Source organism: Nannobrachium achirus, assembly GCF_963921795.1.
Source record: "Nannobrachium achirus genome assembly, chromosome: 5".
In the NCBI taxonomy this organism is placed as follows: domain Eukaryota; kingdom Metazoa; phylum Chordata; class Actinopteri; order Myctophiformes; family Myctophidae; genus Nannobrachium; species Nannobrachium achirus.
The window spans coordinates 46513379-46537939 of record NC_137814.1 but is presented as its reverse complement, the minus strand read 5'-3'; the positions used below and the strand labels follow the sequence as shown (position 1 = coordinate 46537939).

Genomic DNA, 24561 nt, shown 5'->3' with positions numbered 1-24561 from the left:
GAGACACGTCATTTACCATACTGGACTCTCTTAAACGCACAGAGGTGCAAACATACGGGTCTACTCCTGGACTCAGTGGACTGGTCTCCTCCAGTTTAGTAGGAGGAGCCCTCCTGCTCTGGTTGTTAAACGCTTCAGTTCAATCTGACAGTCAGATTGAACTGAAGCGTTTAACAATCTGACATGAGAGATCATCAGTAGCCTGTAGCCAAACCAAACCACCATACCAAACAGAGACACACAGATGGAGAGGCAGGGTGTGTGTGTGTGTGTGTGTGTGTGTGTGTGTGTGTGTGTGTGTGTGTGTGTGTGTCGTGTGTGTGTGTGTGTGTGTGTGTGTGTGTGTGTGTGTGTGTGTGTGTGTGTGTGTGTGTGTGTGTGTGTGTGTGCGTGTGTGTGTGTGTGTGTGTGTGTGTGTGTGTGTGTGTGTGTGTGTGTGTGTGTGTGTGTGTGTGTGTGTGTGTGTGTGTGTGTGTGTCCAGTATCCGGATTCCAGACTGTTCCTATAGACAAGATCATAAGATAAGACCTTTATTTTACAGTCGCCAAAGACAGTATAGGCCTCAACAGTTAAAAATACAGATTACATAATGGTTTAAAAATACCCTGTCTTTGGTAGTGAAATACTTGCTACAAGGTATGTAGGCTATAATAGGCCTAGTATTTTGTTTATATAGCTAGTGTATATTTTTTTTGTTTAATTTATCAACATTTTGGGTTCAAATCAAATGTAACTGATTCTGTTAACATGCACTATAGACCAGTGGTTCTCAAAGTGGGGCCCGGGACCACAAGGGGTCCTTGAGGGAGTTCCAGGGGGTCTCAGCTATAGGAACCAAATGGGCCCTAATCTGTAACTCTCTCATAGTTAAATTAACATTGAATTGACAAATTACAAGAGAGCGAATAGGCCTATAAATTGGGGTCCCAGAGATAGAAATAAATGGGGTCCGTAGATTCACTGCTAGAGCGGAGCCTCAAAAATCTTCTCTTATGGGGGTCCCTGGCGTATATTTTCAAATGTGGGCCCCGGCCCCCCGCGGGCTTGTATGTGTCATTCAATTTGGGTGTCCCACATGAAAAAGTTTGAATTGGTAGACTTGAGGCATGGCGCCATCTGCAGTTGAGCAGTGGAAGTTACCGCACCTGCAGATGTGATAACAGCCTATCCATTTACTGCAGTGCACTGAGCACTGTGTGACTCAGCTCCATCGTGCAGCATAGCAGGGATATTTAGACATCAACAGTTCATCATTTGTTAAACCGTTTACACTTTATCTGGGGCAAATAGCCTACACATGCACAAGTGTAGGCCTACCCTTGTTTGAATTATGGATCAATTTCGTAGTTTATTCGTCAAACTAGACAAAGACAAGGATGGCTACATATCAGTCGCAGAACTTCACAGTGAGATGAAAAAAACGGGCATCCTCGTAATCGACGAGAAGGTTCAAGTATGACTAATTATGTTTATTAACTCGTTATTTTGTATGCATGGTTGACGTCTCCAAAGCCATGACTAAATTAATTCATGGACAAACTTTGAAGGTAGGCTAATTCATGATGTTGTTCACTTTTTTTCCCCTTCCAGAATGTTGTTAATAGCTATGACCTGAACAACGATGGACGACTGGATTATAACGAGTTCCTCAATTATATGATGGACAAGGAGAAGAAATGGAAAATCCACTTTGATGAAATCGACAGGGACCATTGCGGTAAAGCCTAAGGGGTCATTTGTATTCTGATCTGATGTCGGACTCGTAGCATTCCAGAAGCACAGTGTGCACTGTGCAAGCAGCCTGGCAGGGCCTATGGCCTCTCAAATTGGTGGTGTCCTTTAAACACATGTCGAGTTATATACTAGCCTACAATGAGAGCAATGCTGCTATATAAACGTCGACCAAATAGGCCTAAATTATAATTGCCTAATCCTAGATATTGTCTCAAGGTTTTTGGCCTAGAAAAAAAGAGGAGGCAGTCACATTTGAAGTTTGTTTATGGACCTGTTAATCCATAATCCAGAAGGTTGTTAATCCTTAACAACCTTAATTCACTTCCTCTCACTTCTTATAGAACACTCCAATCAATGCTGCATAAATACTGTATGCAGGATTCATACTCAATGCATATTATTATGCATTCAGTAATTCTCCAACTATCACATCAAATAATATCTATGTGTAATCCTATCATCTCTTCTCTGATCAGGGTCGATTGATTTGGAGGAGATCATTTGTTTGTTTAAGGAGTTAGGAGTTGTCTTATCCAGGCCCAATGCAAAAAGAATAATACAAATGTAAGAATTTCTTGCCCGCCACCACCCTTCCTTCATAAAATAAAAGAGTATCACATTTGAAGTAGTAATAACAGTGTAGTTGCTGTATGTGTTTCTTATTTGACCCTGACATTGCAATGCATAGCACACAGCTACACACTATCATATGAGTGCTTTAAATGTTTAATTTTTTACAAAATACACTTGTAACACTGTTCCATCCCCATGACTAAATATCATATACTAAGATACAGGTCTGCAATTTGAATGTTCCTTTTTCATATTTGACTATTCTATTTATGACACCACTGAGCACACCATATACGGAAGTGTTGTTGTTTTCACTGTTAGGATGGATCAGGACAGTTCCATGACAGTGGACTGGGGAGAGTTCCTGCATCATGTCATCCTCAACCCTGCAGAGAACATTGGAGAGCTGGTGTCCTCGTGGAAACACAGTCTGGTAAGTATGGCTGGTAGTAGCCTGGGACCTATATTATTTGCGACCGAAGGTTGCAGTTTACTATGAGAAACGGCACATCATGTCCTTGTCTGTGTGCAACCTGTGTACACTTTTTTTACGGTTGTGTTTGCCGCTCTGTCTCTCATGCTCTGACATCACGCTCTGACATCACTGTGATGTCAGGCGAACCAAATCCCTTTTATGTCCATATATGGAGATCTCTGTTATGCCAGGGGAACCAACTCCCTTTTATGCCCATATATGGAGATATGGAGATCCCTGTGATGCCAGAGGAACAAATCCCTTTATGCCCATATATGGAGATCCCTGATGTCATCAATATTAAGCCCATATCTGTGAATATCTATGAGTACAAGGGGTCTCCATATGGGTAACTGGTCCGATATACATCACTGGCCAGATGGCCAAGACATGGCGCGACCTCTAAAGATTTTTAGAGGCACCTTTTATTTACTGAAATATGCCTATTATAGCCATGCCCATGTGTTCATATTCCTCTGACTAGCTCCCACTCCAACACACACACGCACGCACGCACGCATGCACACGCACGCACGCACGCACACACACACACACACACACACACACACACACACACACACACACACACACACACACACACACAGAGAGAGAGAGTGGTATAGAGTAGCTAAGTAGAAAGTACATTTACTTAAGTACAATTGAGGTAATTGTACTTTACTTGAGTATTTCCCGTTTTCAGTACTTTTACTTCTACTCCACTACATCAGAGGAAAATATTGTACTTTCACTACACTACTTTGAAAACTTTTGTTACTAGTTTCTTTGCAGATATAAATTATAATATTATAAAACATCAAGCCGATCTACAAGCTCACAACGCGTCGCATCGCAGTATTGATACTTTTACTTAAGTAATGGAGTACTTTTTCCATCACTGCGTCTGACTGCATGCACACACACCGAGCTCTGCCCTCCTCCCTCAGCCCTATCTCTCTCCTCTCCTCTCCATAGCCGGCGCAGATTGATCCTACCAACTTATTATCAACTTCTTATGTTTGGAATAATGTACTATTATATATGATACGCGGTGAAATAAAGGGCTACCGTAGCCGAACCAACAGCTACTAGTAGCGAGTCGACCAGGCTGGCAGCTCAGCGTCTTGGAGTATGAACTGGCTTTTGTTTTGGCTCAAAGCATTCTGTTTTGGTTGTTACGTCCTTGTATTCATTCAGACTCAGCCCCGATTTGTGAAAATATCAAACCAGTTTGATATTCTCGTAACAGAATCGGGGTCTCAAGTCTGGGTAAAAATCGAGTCGGACCGATACCTTACATTTAACGATTGAGTAACGACTGAATCACGGGAGCGCGCGACGACTTGCCTCGATTTTATTACGACTGAGAAATCTTTTCCAAGTTGTTAGGTGTAAGGCTAGCTTAAGGCGTCTTACTGGTGATTATACTGTAGGATAATCACACAAAAAAGTTCACAGAAAGTGTTAAAATTATGTTTTTATGTGGCCACACCCACCAGTTCATTAAGTATTCCTGGTTGCCAGGTGACCCAGCTGAAGTTTGTCACATCCACAGTGTTGGGTGTATGAGGAGGGGTTGATTATATGTTCAGAAAGTAACCAACAATACAAATTTGCCCCACCCACAGGGTGGGGTTATAATTTGCAAATTTGCCTAATGTTAACTTCATAGACACATACAAAACAGAAAAAGTACAAAACTATGGCACCACCTCTTTTTGAGCGGTGGTCACAACGCTCCTATATGTGGCCGTGTGTGTGGGTATGTCTGTCTGCGTCCGTCCGTGTCTGTAGCCTACAGTACCTTTTTTGACCACACATGTTAAGGGAGGGGCGCTGTTGTTCAGGCCAGGCCAGACACACACACACACACACACACACACACACACACACACACACACACACACACACACACACACACACACACACACACACACACACACACACACACAGATGGATGATGGATGGATGGATGGCCTCCACGACCACCGCTCAGGGTGTGATTTTTTTACTTTTTTTGGTTGCAGGTTTTTGATGTTGGCGAGAGCCGCCCCATGCCCGTAGAGTTTCCTGATGCAGAGTCAGGCTCAGGGATGTGGAGGAGGTTCGTCTTGGCTGCAGGATTATCAGATGCCGTGTCCCGAACTATCACAGCTCCTATCGACCGCCTTAAAATCCAGTTACAGGTCAGATCCATAATCAGATGCCCTTTCATCAATGTCAGATAATGTAATGTTATGCTGGCTTAAACATCACTTGACTAAGAGCTCTGGAATGGTACACAGTAAAATCTCTCAGCGATTTTAACTCTCACAATTAAGAGGACTTTTACAGTGTATGTGCTTGATGCTGTGTCTGCCAAGTGCAACCACTGTAAATTAATGCTGCTTTTTGGAGCGGTGATAGCCGCTTCCTACTCTTGACTTTGTGTGTCTGTCCTGGTGCAGCATGAACAGCTGTAATGCAGCTGGGTGACCAAGTGGCGCTGTTGAGCAGCCACACACACACACACACACACACACACACACACACACACACACACACACACACACACACACACACACACACACACACACACACACACTCACAGGGAGGGAGCTACTCAAATGTCCCTATTAGGCCTAGAGTATACCCTTTCAAAAACATGCTGTAGTCCTGGTCTCTATACTGCCTCCCCACAGCCTGATGGAGTGGAAAGGAACTGGTTGGAATAACATGTTCCTTCCATGCGCTACGTCCTACCGGGGAAACTACCCAGGTGATAAGAAGCAGCCCGCTCATTCCTCATGCATTGAAGGAAGCATGAGCTCAGTTCGGGGCTCTCCCCAGGTTGGCAGAGGGAGAGTAGTGCCCAGGTTTACAGCTTAGGCAATTGGCACAGGGTGAAAAATGGGTTACAAAATCAAAACAACAGCACTGTCACTTACATCTGGCCATAGGGGGCGCCACAAACATGTGAAGTTGCACCATATTATGTCAAACAAATGCTACACCCCCAGCTTGCACCTTCATGTCCAAAACCCAAGGCCCCCAGCCCTGGCTAGGCAACCAGCCATGTGGAGGTATCCCCTCTGAGGAGCACACTTTTTTATGTCTGTTATGTATTTTCTGTAGGTTCGTGGATCTAAGGCACTGCTCCAGGGATTTCAAGAACTGAAGGCGGGTGGCGTGCGAGCTATGTGGCACGGGAATACTGTCAATGTATTAAAGGGGACCCCTCAGTCAACACTACAGTGTCTTATCTATGCCCAGGTGAGCCAGACAGTGATGCCGGTGTTCAAGGGCTCAGGGGTAGAGATACCATCATTCGAACACGGAGGGTTCCCGAAGGGTTCCCAGTTCGATCCCGGGCTCCCCCAGAGTTAGTGTCGAAGAGTCCTTGAGCAAGACTCTGAACCCCTAGTTGCTCCCGGTGAGCAGGTTGGAGCCTTACATGGTTTCCTCCGCCATGTGTGTGTGAATGGGTGAATGTAATACTCAATCTATGTAAAGCGCCTTGGATAAAGGCGCGATATAAATGCACCATTTACCATTTATTCAATCACTCTATATGAAATGCCACCCACCACATATCTAAAGAATAGAGTACAGTAGTATACTGTATGATTTATTTATTAAATTCATTTTATTTAGCAAAGGTTCCATCAAAACACAAATTATTAAAATGATAGTGGCAGATCTACACACTGCCAAAGAAATATGGTACGTATACTTCACTTTCAGCACAAGATCAAGATAGATAAATAAATTAGAAAGATAGATCTAGTTGTTTCAAATGAGACAAATACATTTTCCATTAGATGTTGAGTAGTCATGGCCATTGGTGGTAATTTGCGCTAGACCACTCCCCTATGATTATTTAGTTTCAGTGAAACCTTTTCACATTCAAACCGCCAAATCTGAGTGTGATTGTTTTTGTCTAACGGTGTGAATGGTAATTTCCTGGTCAATCGAAAAGACAGGGTAGCCTACCTCTGGGTTAGATGAAGTTCTATTCCAAAAAACACTTACTGTATTTACATTTATATAGTCTGTTGTTGTCTTCTTTTCACTTGCACCTTTTAGTTGGGCATTGTATATATTTTAATTACAAAATGACTGTAACGTTTGACTCCCAGCACTTGCTTTTATTTCATCACAGCATCCAAAATAAAAATTTAAGAAATACAAAATAAATATTCTGAATAACATTCTTCACTGCTGCTGCAAGCTTAACTAAAACCTAAGATTGAATGGTTATGGCAGTTGATAAAGCAGCAAGTTTGCACTATTGTTAAATAAGAATAAGATAGACACCTGAGTAAGAAACACTTAACATCGTGTACCATGTGGAACTTGTTTTCATTTGCCACATTTATGGTGACTGATACCACATGGCTCAACGCTACTACGGACATAACATTCCCAATCTCTAAATTAGACCAAAACAGCAACGGACATGGAACCAAACATTTACTGTTTAATAATAGTAAATGTTCCAGATAGACAGGCTTACTCTCTGTCCTCTTCCCTCAAGAAGAGCTACGCAATATGACTTGTGTCACCATTGTCCTGCTTCGAGGTGATGGATAACTTTTAGAGCCACATTTATTTTGATTCGGCTGGCCGAGTCACAAAATCTCGGCAGCACCGAATAGCCGAATTAATGATGGTACCCACTTTAAACACTCTGAACTTAGCATCCATATTTTGAGCGTGTCGTTATATACATTTCTAAAAAAGATAAAATAAACTAAAAGCTCACAGCGCTGGCTATTTTCAATATTCATCATAAACACATAGTGTATATGGCTTAAGTGGTTTAAAGCATTTTGTAACTGTGTTAACAAGAATTATTGTTGTTGTTGTTATTATCACCACCATGTCCAGATGAAGGGATACACACAGAAGAGCACCCAGCAGAGCTTGTCAGTGCAGCAGCGTTTTGGCCTGGGATGTGTCTCTGGTGCAGTGGCCCATGCTGTCTTCTACCCTTTAGAGGTATCAGAGCACATTAGCAGGTCTGACTTCACTTGTTCCACATCATTGTTGACCACGGACTGACTAGCAACAATGACACACATTTGAAGTCTTTCATTTAAAATGCTTTACATCGTTTCATATTTCAGGAATACAACCAATTGTACCATGTAAAATGTTACCCAGATGAAACTCTATCGTCAGTTGTAATTTGATGATAGGCATGAACCATTTGTTTACAGCGGGTGTCACATGTCTTTGAATACTTTATTAGTCAAAAATGTAAACAGCACGGCAGTACAGTAAAATAAAGCATTGGGCTAAAAGGATAACACAAAAACATCCTGGGGACTTGTTTCTGGTCCTGTGTATTCAATTAAGCACCAGAGCATAAAATATTAACACATTAAAACACATAAAATGCAAATAGCTATATTTGCAGGAGAAAAAAGGAACGGGGAAAATGGTGGCAGTGTACTGTATGTCCCCCCTTTTAACACATCTGGTGCCAACCCCGAGTTTCCTGAGTTTGGTCCGTTTTTGAAAAAAAAAAAAAAAAAAAAAAAATCCTTGACTCCTGTCAATCTCAGACTGCTACAACTTCCTAATATATCCACCATTTTAGAGGGTAGAAGATTATCAGAGGGATAGGCATTTAAGATACCACTGCTGAAATGCTGAATGCATAGAGGGGGAACACTTTTGTATCTTTCTAGAATAGTTTATTTTGTTATCCTGTAAATAACCTTTAAAGTACATCAAATTACATGCGAATGATTATTTTCTCACCTTTTTTCACAGGTGTTGAAGGTGAGGCTTAATCTGCAGCCGGCTGGCGTCTATATGGGTGTTGTTGGGTTTGCTCGATCAATTTACAAACATGAGTCTTTAGCCTCCTTTTACCGGGGGTTCAAACCTAGCATTCTCTGTATGATCCCCTATGCAGGGGTGGAGTGTGCCGTTCATCAGGTGAGGAAGAAATCTGCATTCAAAACATCACATGCACTTGATGAAATCATCAGAGATACTAACTGATTACGTGTGTCTGCAGTCTATCATGAACTGGGCCAAGAGCGATCCGGCCTACAGCAGTGACTCCAAACTCTTTTTCTTCAGTTTTGTGGCCTTTGCCAGTGGGCAGATGACCAGTTATCCTCTAGCAGTGATTCGGACCCAGCAACAAGCCCAGGGTAACATCCCTATTAATTGGTTATATCTGTGTATTGTCTACATACTGCAAGGGTTTGAAATGAACCCTTTATTATGTATCACAGGACAGCCACTCTCTGGCCATTCATTAATGCTATGAATCTCTCCCTGGCTGCCTTGGCTTGTTGGGAGTAGGCTACTTGACAAACAATAGACCCCCCCCCAGTCTGGCTCCCGCCTCAACAAGTTGCTTCTTATGTTAATGTTAAAGATGGCAACAATACTGATTCAGGGCGGCGATACCGTACACAATTCTATTCGATCACCTCACTCCAAAACACAGACTGAGTGTAAAGGGTGAAATGTATTAATGGAAGTGTGAATGGACGCTGGAATGGATGGAGGTGAGGAGATGCCTTCCCCTGCAAAACATATAGTCATGCTATAGCAATTATACTCTACCTGGTATCTGCAAAACAAAATCACTACTGTTAAACAAATGAAAGACAATCATTTCCATTTGTATTTGCTCTAGCATTCGTAAAACACTTTGAGCTTCATTCTATATTATGAACGATGCTTTGCTAAATTAAATGCATTATTCTTCATTATAATGATGAACAATTAACAGTAGGCCTATATGTGTTTTACAATCTTAATTTTCTTGTTTTTCAGCTTTCTGCTCAGTTTCACCTCCCACCACAAGTTTACTTCAAGGACTTATTGGAATCTATGAAAGGCATGGAATTCGAGGATATTATAACGGAATGGGAGCCAGCTTTGTCAGGGCGCTTCCATGTGCCCTGCTGAACTCCACTTTGTCCAGAAAACTAGAAATTACACTTTCATGACATTTTACAACTCAATGCATCAAGATGCAAATCTGTACCTGCTCATGGGTCAGTCTAATATTAACTTGCAACGTTGTCAGATAAATATTAAGATTGCCAGATGTTAAAATGTAATGTCTAACAGATTGACATGAAATGCAGGGCACACATCTTCTTCAGAGGGAAAATAGTCAAGTGTGGGCTTGCCTCACATTTCCAATTTAATTCCACTGTTGAAAACTGTGTCACTACATTGCACTGCAGTAGTGCAACCAGTAGTTTTGACCAAGAACACATGCACAGAGCAATAACTTTTGTGGGTTTAGTAGATGAAACTGAGTTGATCACATGTGGGAAACCACCCCTGTCCATTACTGCAAAAACAGTACAATCAAAACTAAACAATTGTATTAGTGGATATTAGTATACAATGTATAGTATAAGCTATATCAAACAAATGCTCAAGAGCATGGAATGGTACAGTGGGGTTGATGCATGCAGTACATGCAATAGACTACCATGTACAAGTTTAAATATGCTGGTTTGCCTATGTTAACTATTTTCTTCTTCCAGTCACCATTAAAGGCTGTTATGAATTACGTATGCTTTTCTTTTCTTCATTTAGTGTGCATATACAGTAGGTCTATGAGAAAGTATATATGCAGATACATTACAAATGAATTATCTTTAGGATCAGACCTAAAGATCTGTCTGTCTGTACTCTTGATATGGGCTATTGGGATTGGGACATAGTCAGGTTTTGCAGATGAACCAACCAGCCTACATTCTAACAACATCAGTCTCCCGCCAACCAACCTGTTCTCAAAGGGGACCCCCAGGGGTCCTTGAGTGAGTTCCAGAGGGTCCCCAACTAAATGATAGTTAAGAATCAAATGGGTCTGTAATTCAGAAAGTGTACAAATGGAACCAAATGGATCCTTATGGGTATGGTTCCATTTGCACACTCTCAGAGTTAAATTAACATTGAGTTTACTATATAAATTGGGGTTTCAGAGGAGGGTTCCACACATTTGATATTTGACGGACTTATACATTTCATTTTAGTAAATTGTCGATGACCGCACGGCCCAGTTCTCCCCAAGGGCCCCTGAGAGCCAAGGGCCCCTGGCCCCATGGCTAATACAGCCCTGCCGTAGCCTAATGCATCTCAAACTGGGGGCCCAAGAAATTAAAATGGCTGAGAATCACAGCTAGAGACGTAAAAATCTGCCAGGGGGTCCCTGGCATATCTTTTCAAATGGGAGTTCGCGGGTTAATAAGTATCAATTTTGGTCATGGAAAAGTTTAACTCAAAGTGGATTCCAGGGACTTTGTGGGTTGTGGTGGGTCAAATGGACTCATACAAGACTGTAACTCTAACAGCATAGTCTACTCTACTGTATATTGTCAGAGTTAAGGGGAGAGACCTTGAAATGTAAAGGTTTGAGAAACACTGCTCTATGCAACCAACCAACCAACCAACCGGCACATACCGGAACTCAGACAACTCAGATATCGCGAGACGCGCTCGTGCTGTATGTGTGTGTGTGCGTGGGTGCCGCGCGAGATTAGCACATGAATGAAAACAGCCATCTTGTTCTCCCGGACGACACGAGCTGAGCCACAGAGCAGAGCACAGATATGGCTGACTACTCGAACGTGGCTCCACCGTCGAACAACTCAGCCGCTGGAATGAACGACGCTTTTAAAGACGCATTGCAACGGGCACGACAGGTAACACATGCTTTTAATCGCTCGCTTATTAACGTGGGAACGGAATGGAATCGAGATAAGATTGGGTTTATCGACGTTTTTGTGCCTTTTTGTTTAAATGTCCTTAAATAACCGGCGCCACTAGCCAGCGGGAACCTGCTCCATCTTACACCACGGCGGCGGCTACGCCACAGTGACGATGCTATAATAGCTGCTCGGCACGGTTTATGCGGGGGAAACGCACGTTTATTCTTGGCGTTTTTGGTTGAAACTGCAAGTTCGGTTATCAATTAACGTTTATGATGAAGGTATGAGCCGTAACTGGGCCTTTATGTGGGTCAAATGCACGTTATGCGAACTAGCTTGATGGCTAATCTTGAGGTTCCTTTGTTGGCTCACACTCACACTTCCGGGCCTAGGCTTTTAGGCCACAACTATGCGTCGTAATATAATGCGTGTAATAATCCTACAATTATATGCATTATATTTTATTTCAATTCATTATTATGATAATACATATAATCCTGCAATTATGTGTTACACAGTGGTGTAAAGTGACGGAATAAATTTACTTAGGTACTTTTGCTTTACTGGAGTAGGCTACTCCCAATTGTCGGTACTTTTACTTCTACTCCACTGCATTTCACAGGCAAATGTTGTACTTTTTTACTTCACTACATTTATTTGAGAAGTTAAGTTACAAGTTACTTTGCAGGTATAATTATAATACCTTGTACAAAACTTACATTGACCACTTAAGGAAGTTCAGCCCTATATACATGGGCTGTTTGAAAATAGCCGATCAACAAGATCACGACGCGTTGCGACATGATGTGAGCTTCTAGGTCTGCTATTTTCAATTGTACTTTTTGCTTTTGGTACTAAAGTTTATTTTGATGCCAACTTTCGTTGAATGTACTTTCGTACTCAAGTACTTTTACTTGAGTACTTTTTCCACCACTGGTATTAAAACACATATGCACGTTTTGTTTTAAACTTTAAAGTGTCTTCGGGGTATGTTCTGTTTTCTATAGATCGCAGCCAAGATCGGAGGCGATGGCGTGGCAGCACCGAACCAGAACGACTTCGGATTCGGAGGCCAGAAGAGGCCTCTAGAAGATGCTGGTGGGTATTTTCCCATGCCTAACCACAATATAGGTCAGTGTGGCCCAAAATCCACTCATTGCAAAGCCCCCATCCATTATACTTTAACTATTAATGTTAACATCCGAGGTAGTGTATTTGACTGCGAGTATGTATCTTTTTCCAACTTTTTAAAAAATATATATGGATTCTTAATTTGCTATGCTTGTACTTATTACAGTTAAGTCCTTGATGTTAATTTATCTAGGAACCAAATGGTCATTATGGGTCAATTTCGCTCCTGTACATTCTCAGGTTTGCAAGAGGATAAACCACTGAGGATTTTACTGTAGAAAGATGATTTCTGCACACATCGAGCGTGTGTTATCTACAGTGTGCTGTGTCTGAATGGATTTAAGTGTTACTTTGTGTGATTTTATTTAATGCTGGTTTAAAATTCGTTTCTGTGCTGCTGCAATCACGTTGCAAACAACCTTGTTGCTTTGGCCTAGCCATTGTAGTCGTTGAAAATTGCATGTTAGAATGGGAATCTCGGGTATGGGACCACGGTGGCACGTCAGTAATGTAATGGGTGCTTTAGAACTGGTGTTTACGAAGTCTATTTCTCATCTTTTCAGACCAACCAGAGACTAAGAAAGTAGCTCCTAGTGACCGTGAGTATTAAATACTAGTTATTAGTTGTTTAAATGTAGGCCAAGTTGCATTGAATGTAGACGACCCTGACATTTGCATAGCTAGAACTCCCCTTCATTAGCCTTCTTGGTGCAAGTAAACAAATACATGAGAAATGGCAAAAACTGCAGCAAAATCTAGAAAATAAATTGTGTTATATTAGGAAACGATGCCCATTCCCCCCTTAATATTACTGTAGGCCTAAGAACGAATTATCCATCACTTTATGAAACAAATGGCCTAGCCTAATTTATATTGTACGATTTTAAGTGAAGTAGTGACCCATATTCCTGGGACTTTTGCTTTATTTATGTGGATTTTCTTTTCTTTTCAGCTTTTTCAGCTGCCATGCAAGGAATGGGTGGTGGTGCACCGAGGTATGTTTTCTAATTCCCATGTCATGAGATGGCATTATTATGAGACCACATATGGCTAGAAAAATCTAATACCAAATCATTATTAAATTTGTAATTTATTTTTCTTTTCTTTTCTTTTATAGGTCAATATCAGAAGAGTTCAAGGTCCCTGATGGAATGGTTGGATTTAGTGAGTTGACTCTCCTGTTCTTTAAACACATGTGGACCAAGTGGTTATTTTATTGTGTATACAATGGAGCTGTGTTTGTTTTTCAGTTATTGGAAGAGGCGGTGAGCAGATATCCCGCATGCAGCAGGAGTCTGGATGCAAAATACAGATTGCCCCTGGTAAGTGTTAATGTTTTAACCGCTATACGTTATAACTTTGTAAAATCTATGCAACAATGGATTGTGCATCAACTATTATGTATTTGTTCTGTAGATAGCGGAGGCATGCCAGACCGGTCGGTTACATTAACAGGAAATCAAGACGCCATCATGTAAGTTATCAGCCATTTTCTATCTGTCCTTTCTCCCTATAAATGAGTTCTGCAACAGGTTATAAGACGAGCTGCCATTTGTTTTGCTGAGCTTTTATTCTTTAAATCCTAAATAGGGCCGCAAAGAGGCTGCTTTCAGAGATCGTTGAGAAGGGACGGCCGTCGCCAGCATTCCACCACAATGATGGCCCAGGCATGTCTGTCCAGGAGGTCATGGTCCCTGCTTCCAAAGCTGGTCTGGTCATTGGCAAGGGAGGGGAGACTATTAAAAGCCTTCAGGTGAGCACGCCTTCTGCCTTAGAGACCAGTGATTATTTTTGTAGCAGTAACTCTTGATATTGTCAGCTATGAGAATGAGCCAGGACATAAGGAATTCACAATTACACTCTTAAAATATTATGTCTGTTTTTCACCTGCATGTTGCTGTCTCTAGTCCACTTGTCAGTGGACGTTGTAGTTATGATTTTTCACTAACTTGAACCACCAGGAACGAGCTGGAGTGAAGATGGTCATGATCCAAGAAGGTCCGCAGAACACAGGCGCAGACAAACCTCTCCGGATTTCAGGCGAACCCTTTAAAGTTCAGGTGGGCAACTTAACCCTGACTAATTGTACATTTCTGTAGAGTGTTGTCCTCTGGGTTTGTTTCTATTAGTGGAGCTTGTTTACTTGCGTTTACCCCTGGACTAAACCTGCAACACTGCTGTGATTAACATGACTCGCTATAATTAGCCCTAGTGTCATTAACATGTTTTGGCCCTTGTCCATCCAGCAAGCCAAAGAGATGGTGATGGAGTTGATCAGAGACCAGGGCTTCAGGGAGCAGAGGGGCGAGTACGGCTCCAGGATGGGAGGAGGTGGTGGAGGAGGAGGAGGAGGAGGAGGAGGAGGGGGAGGAGGAGATAGCTTAGATGTAAGTAGAGTGGAAGTAAGTACAATCTCTTTTATTCTGAGGGACGCCTGAATTTAAAGGTTTATCTCATCTTAATACATTTCCATCAGCAAATTCATTCATTTCCGTCGAGATACTGATTGTACCCCCCACCCCCTTCCAGGTTCCCGTCCCTAGGTTTGCAGTGGGAATTGTAATCGGCAGGAACGGAGAGATGATCAAGAAAATTCAAAGTGACACAGGTGTTAGGATCCAGTTCAAGCAAGGTGTGTGTTGAATGCCGACTGTGGCAAACGCCTTCCCGAATCTGCATAATTGGAGCTAAAATACCTGATCCCTGATATTTTTCTAATGCATTCAGAGGTGAGGGGGTGACAATTAATCCTCCTATTCCCTTAATGCAGACGATGGCAGCACACCAGAGAGGATAGCCCAGATCATGGGTCCTCCAGAACAGGCCCAGCATGCAGCAGAGATCATCACTGACCTGTTGAGGAGCGTCCAACAAGGTGGACCTCCGGGCCACGGGGGCGGCGGCGGCAGAGGCAGGGGTCGCGGACAGGGCAACTGGAACATGGGGCCTCCTGGTGGTCTGCAAGAGTTCACCTTCACCGTCCCAACCATGAAGACTGGCCTCATCATTGGAAAAGGCATGTGGCTGCGATCTCACCACGCCCTGTTTCTCCTTATCTTGTGTGGGCTGCTTGCATTCTAGATTTTTCTCCCCCATAAACTAAAGTTTGAAAAATATGAAACTAGTTGCCCAGCAATTATTAGCATTAATAATTCCTATCTTTATTTCCTAATGGGCTGTTTTTTAATTCCATCCAGGTGGTGAGACAATCAAAGGAATCAGCCAGCAGTCAGGAGCCAGGATTGAACTGCAGAGAAACCCACCCCCCAATGCGGACCCCAACATCAAGATGTTCACTGTGCGTGGTTCCCCACAACAGATTGACTATGCCAGGCAACTAGTGGAGGAGAAAATTGGGGTAAGTTGTTAAAACTAATTAATGGTCTAGTTCTAGTGGTCTACTATTTTTATTTTTTATTTATTCTGTACATATAATACAATGTATGGTATTCTTCCTTTTAGGGTCCCGTCTCTCCAATGGGAGGCGGCCCTCCCGGACCCCATGGACCCCATGGAGGTCCAGGACCCCATGGGCCCCCAGGACCACCGGGACCACCTGGGGCCCCCATGGGCCCATACAACCCTGGTCCATACAACCAGGGACCTCCTGGACCTCAGTAAGTACAGCTAACCATCAGAGGATACCAGTCTTTAGGGCGTATCAAACCCTTCTAGTTGGACGCGAAGGAAATTAAAATGCTGTTTGGAAGAGAAATAAAGTGTAACTGAGGTTGTCATATGAAGCCTTGAAATGAAATGTTCCAGGGTTTACAAATCAAATCATAAACCCTACTGTCTTTTCCTCCTTCAGTGGTCCGGGTCCTGCACCTTATCAGCCTCAGGGATGGGGAAATGGCTTCCCACACTGGCAGCAAGGCCAGCCAGATCCCAGTGAGTCACCACTTCATACACTGTGCTATAGTGCCAAATTATGTAATTTTGTACAAGCTTTTTTAAATCTATAAAGCTTGGTCATAACCCAAAACTCAAGTTGGAGAAAAGTCATGACATTTGGTCAATATTCTGCAGAGCTATGACTGTCCATTCCCCCCCATGTCTCTGTAATAAAGCTTTTATTTTGTCTCCAGATAAAGCAGCAGCCGATGCCAACGCAGCGGCTTGGGCTGCCTACTATGCTCAGTACGGTGGGCAGCCTCAGGCTCCCATGACGCCCACCGGTGGAGCCCCTGGCACAGCGCAGCAGACCAACGGCCAAGGTAAAATCTCCACTTTACAACAGTCTTTACTAGTTTCCCTGAAGAGTCTTCAGTGAGCGTAGAGCAGTGTAGGTGAAAGGTTGGGCTGAATTGGATTCATCCTTTTTTTTTAGTATGAGTCTCCTTAGAAAGAGGGGTTTCTTTATTTTCTCTATTTGGTGGTCAGTTTTCCCCCTGTAGCTACCCCTGGCAGGTCTTTTTCTTTTTTTTAAGAGAATGGTTACCAATCATATTGTACCATTTTTAACAGGTGACCCGCAGGCTCCAGGCCAGAGTGGACAGGCAGATTACACCAAGGCTTGGGAGGAATATTACAAGAAAACGGGTATATTTATGTAGCTTAAGCGTACTATACTTATTACCAAGAGGCAGTTTAAACAGCTATGGGCCACATAACATTATCTGGGAGAAAAGTGGAGGACTGTCGTAGGCTGGATGCAGTGACTTCCTCTGTCATGTCGTTCGGCATTCCAGCCCATACTGTTTATACTGTTAAACTCCACACACAGCTATAAAGAAACAAGATGATTATATCAAAGAGTAGCTTATCGAATAGACTACCGTAGGGCTCTGTCCTCAGTTATGGCAGAGTATCGCCACTGATCATGTGATATTTGCGTTAGGTTGCATGTCCGACAGGAACTTCTCTTGGCTGCCTAGTAAGGGAATATTATCAGAATACCTGTCAAAGCTGTGAATAAATTCCTTACCAAACGATTTCTTCACCAATGTGTTCATAAAGGTGTCTAGTAACATATCTAACAAAGTTTGAAATTCAAAATCCCTAGGAGAATCCTTGACGGCTAGAATAAGTTTGAGTCTCATTCACTTACTATACACTATAGATTACTCCCAAAAAAGTGGGATGTGAGGTGTCTAACTAGGTGTTTTGTAGGGGTGTCTTCTAAAAATCGACGAATCGACGCGTCGTTTTAAGCCCCGGGAATCGACGCCAATTGTTTGAGTCGAAGCGAAAATATATATATTTTTTTATATCACCAGTTAGCCTACTACTGCCAGTACTGCGGTGCACTGCTGGACTGGTGTGGTGTCATGTACTTCCAATGAGAAGTAGCAATTGGCGAACAGTTATTTATTGTCTCGCACGAGCGTCGGGTTGAAAGTGAGACGGAACGGCCAGAACGGTTCAGACCGCCGCTTCGTTAAAACATTCAGAGCCGGGACAGTGTTCCGTTAAGAGGAGGAAGCACGCTGTCAAAATCCCATATTAAATAACCTGGCACAGCACAAACGCGCGTCCACGAAGTAGTAAACAATCTTCTAAAGTCAAATTAACATACACAAGTGTAGGCAACAAGTTACATTTTCTAATTAAAGTGCTTCTGAATTGTTCCAGTGTTGTAATCCATGATGAATGATTGTGTTTCGCTGTGTTTGCGTCCATGACATGTCCACACTGCTGGCTCAAGCGGGAGCTGTGCCTCCACCTGTTTATGATCCTTTTCTGAAATGAATCCGTTCTCGACACTGACTCATTACTCTGTCAGTGCTCTGTGTCCCGCGACTGCGGACTGGATCCCATCGTTCATTTAAAAGAGCCGTTCAAGAGAGCGGAATCGTTCGCGAATGTCTCATCTATACTGCACGCTGCCGAGAGACGGGGCAGAGTTGAAACAGCGGAGATGTTTTATTTGTTTTAACGGTGTGTTATAACTATGGTTGTACACTGCTATGCAGATAACATTTGTGCTCGCGCACCGATATCACTGAAAACACTGTGTATTCAATTCATCTCTTAATGTATTATTCTATTATGTTGACGTGGTTTAAAGCAACACTTTTTTTTTTTACACAAAGTAGACTATAAAACGATTCGTCGACGCGTCGGATTAACCCGACTCGAGTCGACTTCATCAATCCTGTGTCGAAGACAGCCCTAGTGTTTTGAATTATTCTGAATCCATTGCAAACATTTGTTTTGCACGAAAAACATTCCTTGGGCAAAAACTGGAACCCACAAAACGGTGAAAAGTGATTACTCATCACTAAACCATCGTTTTTTTTGGGTCCGTTTTTAGTCCAAGGAATGTTTTTCGTGCAAAACAAATGCTTGCAATGGATTCAGAATAATTAAAAACACCTAGTTAGACCCCTCACATCCCACTTATAGTATAGTAGTGTATAGTGAAAAGTGAATGAGACTCAAACTTACCCAGCTGTCAAAGATTCTCCTAGGGATTTTGAATTTCAAACTTTGTTAGATATGGTGTTAGATATGGTACTAGACACCTTTACGTACACATTGGTGAAGAAATCGTTTGGTAAGGAATTAATATCCCCTGACTACTAGTAATGATTTTTGTTCTAAATGGTGAACGGTTCAATGTCTAATAAGGCTGAGCAGTAAATTGAATTCTTATTTTAAGAAACTACTTACCAATAAGAACCCTAACCAATGTTTTTCTCATGCAATATTTTTAGCACTGCAAGCTAAAAGACGTTCCAGGTGGACACGGGTTAACTGCTGTTATTTTGCATGATTAGAATTGAATTATTACATTTGTGAAAATGAAAGGTCTAGTACTAATAATATGAAATGCAAAGGTCTATTGGATTTTAATTGTTTATATTTTGTATGCAAAATTAGAGTAGGAGGAAGATGCTTATCGGTGGTCTGTTGGTTAAACAAGTCTCCTTATCTTTCTAGGTCAACAGAGCCAGCAGCCCCAGGACTACACTAAAGCCTGGGAGGAGTATTATAAGAAACAAGGTTGGTCCTAAAACTGAGTGGCTTGCCTTGTAGACATTTCTTTAGTTAGTTACTTTCCTGTAGTAATAAATACAGTATAATTCTGTTGTTGGTCAAACCCCATGAAAGATCAATTGGATTTTCTTATCCACTAGCGCTTGTGAAATGGCGTACTAAATGGGATAAAAGGATAATTTATAAAATAACATTGACTTCATATCTAATAATTCATAACAGAATGCACCTCGTGTGTAGTGACATGGGAAAACAAGATGTAGTTCCATTTACCGTCACTAACTACCACTGTTTCCCCAATCTTCCTTGTGTAGCTTTGAATTGAGTGGTGTCATCAGATAGCAGTTTTACTTGGACTAATGTTAACCGAATGGGTCCCAGCTAAGCAATCAATGCAATTTAGGTCTCTCCTGCAAAGCTAATTGAGAGCAAGTTATTGGCAGCCACTGAGGTTAATGCTGTTATACGGGCAGCTGTGATCTCCTTGCAGCTCTTTTTTTACTGTAGAGTAGTCTGCACTCACAGCTGCCCCAGAGCAAAGCGGAGGGATTCTGTCCTACCACCTAAAGGTTTAGTGGCTGGTTCGTTCACCCTCTCACATTCAAGAAGTCAATTTTGAAGGAATGTTTTCGTTTTGATAAGTCTCTTCCAACTATCTTAAAATACAATGAGGCTGCTCAACTGTACGAATGTCAAATTACATTTTAATATTTATTGCATTTTTGTAATGAAATATATAACCCACTAGACGGCATCAAGCGAGGCATTTGTCTTAGGAGACGATACTAAGATTGTATTTGTTGTTTTCAGGACAAGCTGCCCCTCAGGCCGCGGCCGCACCGGCAGCAGCGGCAGCCGCCCAGCCCGGAGCCCAGCCAGACTACAGCGCAGCCTGGGCAGAGTACTACCGCCAGCAGGCCGCTTACTACGGCACCGGCAGCCCTCAAGCCATGGGCGGTCAACCACAAGCACCCCAGGTACACCCCGGCTAAGAACATATCTTCCCTGCATCCATCTTTCTGTCTCCCTCTGTGTTTTTTCTTTCTTTCTCCTAACCCCTCCCCCCAACCCTGCTTCAAACTGTTGCTTTTTTATTTTTTTTAAATGAAACCTGCTGTACGTCGTCTTGTCATTGCCTTAACCCTTCTTTCCTCAGGCTTTGCAGGGCAGCAGAGGCAAAGAGACGGCAGCAAAGCAAATTTAATAACATTGTTTCTTCCCCATTTTTCACGCAGGATTTTATTTAAAATTTTGGGAAGCTGCGTCCACTGTTTCCGCTGTTAACATGCAATGTATCTTCTATGTATTTCTTCTGCACAGGGCCAGTAATGTGAAGTGGACATGACATAAAGTAAATGCTACATTGTCGAAAAACAAAATCCTTTGTTTAATGTATGGATGCAGACGCCTTGATGAAGATCTTAATTTCCTTGGTTTGAAAGTGTTTCACATAGATGGCGAATTACCCAGCGAACACGTCCTCCTTTTTTTTTTCCTTTTTTCTCCTTGTACAAATGCTTTGTTTTTAGTGAGGTAATTATACATATGGTCATTCCAGCCCTGTATCTACAATACATACACTGTGGTTAGTACTCATGTTTATTAACTGTAGTCTTTATCATGTAAATCATCTCAGTTTTTAAAATGAATATTGCCTGTTGTGTTTTTGCAATAAAACAAAATGAAACTTCCTGTGTGGGTAAGTTGGGGTGGTAGAAAAGGGGTTGAAATGACATGTGTTTTTTTTTGTTTTTTTGTTTAGTTCTTTGTTTTTTACCATGGGATGTTTTGATGAATCGTTTCAAATGCAAGCCCTTTCTCATTGTTTTAGTTATGTGAAAATTTACTGACTCAAAGTTGCGCTGTCCTGTCTCTCTCTCCAACTGTCTATACTGCTCCTGGTTATGTGTTAGATACATGCGTTATATGCGTGCAATGATTCTGAGTGGTTCAGACAATGGATTTCCTTGACATCTATTTATCAATGTGCTGTTTATTGATCTCTGCTCTTTGACTGTAGCGACAGGCAGATGTGTTGTTGTAAGAAAGCTTAGAGGTGGTCTTATGTGTGAAGCGCGCGTTAACTGCGGAGATGTGGCGTTCTCTTTATTACTCTCGCCTGGTTTGCTGTCTTCGAGGTAGTATGCACTGTGTATTTGCCTTGATAGATACTTCCTCCTTCACAGGAAAGTTTAGACCAGCGGTAAGCAAAGTATATATTTTTTCCATTACTTGTTCCTCCTGGCTGCAAGACGTGATGCATACTTCTAGTTTTTTTTTTTGTGCTGTTCTTTTTCAGGACAGTAATGTAAAGACACCACACTGTACAGAAATATTCATTGCATTGAAAGTACTGTTCTCTTACCCCCCATGTCCAAGTGTCTGAAACTGAACCCAATTGTATAAATTTGCTGGACTTTTTAAACATTTTTGATACTATAAAAACAATTACAAAAATCACGTTTTTTTTGCTCTTGCCCATTCTGTTAGTGTTTATGCAACATAAGAAGTTAAAGTTTGTAGGGTTCGGAGGTGGCTAAGCAAGTCCTTCCATCCAGTTGAGCCCTCCTATCTGTAAGTACAATACCGTGACTTATGAGAGAGAATACTTTTCATGTCTGAGAACGTGCATATACAAAATGTAGAATTTTCTTGCCAAAAATGGTATTGCAATTTCCCCCCTTATGCTTTGGGTAAGTATAACATTTTGAAAGGAGAGGCAAAGTGCTGTGTTTCTGAGATTGTTGCAATCACCCCCTCCCCATTCATTTGACTGCATTATTGTGCATTCTGGCTCAGTACTTGACTCGTATAGAATTTTCAGTTTTCAATTGTAGCTTGTTGTAGATTTTCCATGTAGGTAGGATTTTGTTGCCAGTTTGATTGTTCTTCTGTGAACTTTGAACTAAGGGCCCCTGATGTGTAAGAATACGCTTAACATTCGGTAGACCCCATCTAAGGTGTCCATGTTTCCTCCCCACGTTTGAACATATGACTTGCCATGTGCCATTGTTCAGTTAAGATGTGATGACCATGTGTTTTCAGAATGTTGTTTAATCCCCAATTGAATAACTTAAGTTGCTGCAGAAAAAGCCGTACTGCATTATTGATGACTCAAGCACCACTGTAGCATGTATAGATTTCTCCTGTTCTCAGATGTCTTATGAGCATGTGGAATGATAGTTGGGACGTGATGATTCTGATTTAGCTCAGTGATGGACTAACTGTTACCTGACATGCCATTTTGAATGAGCACTGTTCAAAGTTGAAGTCAATTATCTGGCTGCATTGTTAACTCATGGCAAACAGTGAAATATCTGATCTTTGCAGTGTCATCCCAGATCTTGCACCTTAGGTTCTGCTGCAGTAACACAGGTAAGCAAAACCTAAGGAAACAAAAGTGTTTGACCTGTGACATGACCAATATCATACACAAAAAGATGCTTAGTTTTCTTTCTCTAAGTTCCATGCTGCATCTGTGCTTAGTTGTCAGCGATGTCCAGGATTTAAACAACCCCTGACAATATGCTCTGATCTTGAATTTATTGCATGGTATGACATGAGTTATGACTTGTCTTTACACCAAGCTCGACTAGTTATTGCAATGTTTTCAGAACGTCACATGCATAAGTTAACCTGTTTGTTTGCCTTGGTTAATTAAGATCATTTTAGTCACTAGTATGTGCGTGTTTTCAATATAAGTCGTATTTTATATGGTAAGTTTTACAGTTGGTTTATATCAATGATGCTTTATGAGTACTACGATCTCCTGTTTTGACTTTGGTTAAACAAACTGCATGTAATGCAAGCCTTTTTTGCCATAGGTTAGCAATGTGCTCAATTATTCAAGTCCCGGCATTGAAATACATGCTCTTTTCTGTGATGGTGTGAAGACCTGTGAATATACCTTAAGTGCAGTGCAAATCTACTACTCAAACACTGCTGCCTTCACTTCTCACACAGTGTTGGAGGATGCTGCGAGCTTAGGTCATAGAAATCAGGCCCGTGGTAGTTTGTCCCCAAAAGGAGGAATCCTTTGAGTCTGTCCCTCCGCTGTGAACGTAGACCAGTCGAGCGCTCCAGTGATTAAGGTAAAACCAAGCAATGCAATCAAATGACAAATTTTGTGATGATCGCAAAGTGTTGGTCAGATGGGTGTTTTTTTTTTAGCTTGGATTGACTGTTTCTTAACCATGCCATAGTGTTGATAGTTGTCTGATGGACTGTCTTTTCATTTTTCATGAATCTCTTGAATGCCTTCACCACTCACTGTCATTAGGACTTTTGCATAGAACCAATGCTTTAGAAAGTTGGATGAGGACCAGGTACTGTTGGGCTTTGTGGGTTTAAATATGAGAACTCGAGTTCCTTTGTCAGTAAATGGAAACTGTTTTATTTGAATCCAAATTTTACTTTGGTGAAAGGTCACATACTGTTGTGAAGCTGCCGATTATCTCTGCGTGTGAGATGTTCTTTCCCTCTGAACTAAGTGTTTCGACAAAGACCGGTAGAAGACAAAACAGAAGTGAGAAAAATAAGGAGCATGCCTTAGAGGTAAACGAAGGTTTCATGTGCTGTGTATAATAAAGAATGTATTTTTATTTCTTCTGTTTTGACCAGTTTTTCCATTGTTGCCATGTCCATTAATAAAATTGTAACAAATGACCTATACTTGTTGACTTCTTTTTTTCTTTCCTTTTAATTTACACCCCTCTACAAAAAAATCTACTTGACACTGTTCCATCCAAGTGTGGCAGGAGGATAGCCTAGAGCAGGGTTCATCAATGTTTTTCAGTCGGATGAATCGGGGACCGCCACTACATTGTATAAAGCTGAGTCTTTCAAAGCAATGGCTCATATTTAGCTTTGAGGGCTTCATAGATTAATTTGACAGCACCAACCTGTGTTCTACGAATTGTTAATATGTAGCGTTCATGTCTTTTCACACATTAAATGTTTATAAAATCAAATGTGGTGGGGCCCCTTGTTGATGACCCCTGGCCTAGAAGTTAAAGTAGGTCAAGGTCTCC

General features: G+C 41.8%; 2 protein-coding genes across 4 annotated transcripts; both read left to right on the top strand.

Moving 5' to 3' along the window:
* Positions 1-1331: 1331 nt before the first annotated feature.
* slc25a24l (solute carrier family 25 member 24, like) lies at positions 1332-9739 on the top strand (the record flags this gene model as incomplete). The annotated part of the gene is made up of 10 exons (XM_080725843.1): positions 1332-1454; positions 1592-1718; positions 2212-2299; positions 2630-2741; positions 4808-4966; positions 5895-6032; positions 7650-7760; positions 8541-8708; positions 8791-8929; positions 9564-9739. 10 exons carry the CDS (start codon positions 1332-1334, stop codon positions 9737-9739), a joined length of 1341 nt encoding a protein of 446 aa, XP_080581969.1.
* A 1599-nt stretch (positions 9740-11338) lies between these two features.
* On the top strand, positions 11339-24190 carry fubp1 (far upstream element (FUSE) binding protein 1). Of its 3 annotated transcripts, none has more exons than XM_080725412.1 (20): positions 11339-11452; positions 12466-12556; positions 13153-13188; positions 13542-13584; positions 13707-13753; positions 13840-13911; positions 14006-14063; positions 14180-14342; positions 14551-14649; positions 14836-14991; positions 15119-15221; positions 15360-15605; positions 15787-15947; positions 16052-16206; positions 16401-16480; positions 16678-16806; positions 17057-17131; positions 19475-19537; positions 20342-20508; positions 20852-24190. In XM_080725412.1, the coding sequence occupies exons 1-20, from the start codon at positions 11360-11362 to the stop codon at positions 20858-20860; spliced, it is 2046 nt and encodes a 681-aa protein (XP_080581538.1). In that variant the 5' UTR covers positions 11339-11359; the 3' UTR covers positions 20861-24190. The 3 variants fall into 3 exon arrangements, with proteins under 3 accessions (XP_080581538.1, XP_080581537.1, XP_080581539.1); XM_080725411.1 differs by having other exon boundaries at positions 12466-12589; XM_080725413.1 differs by lacking the exon at positions 17057-17131 and having other exon boundaries at positions 12466-12589.
* Positions 24191-24561: the final 371 nt, after the last annotated feature.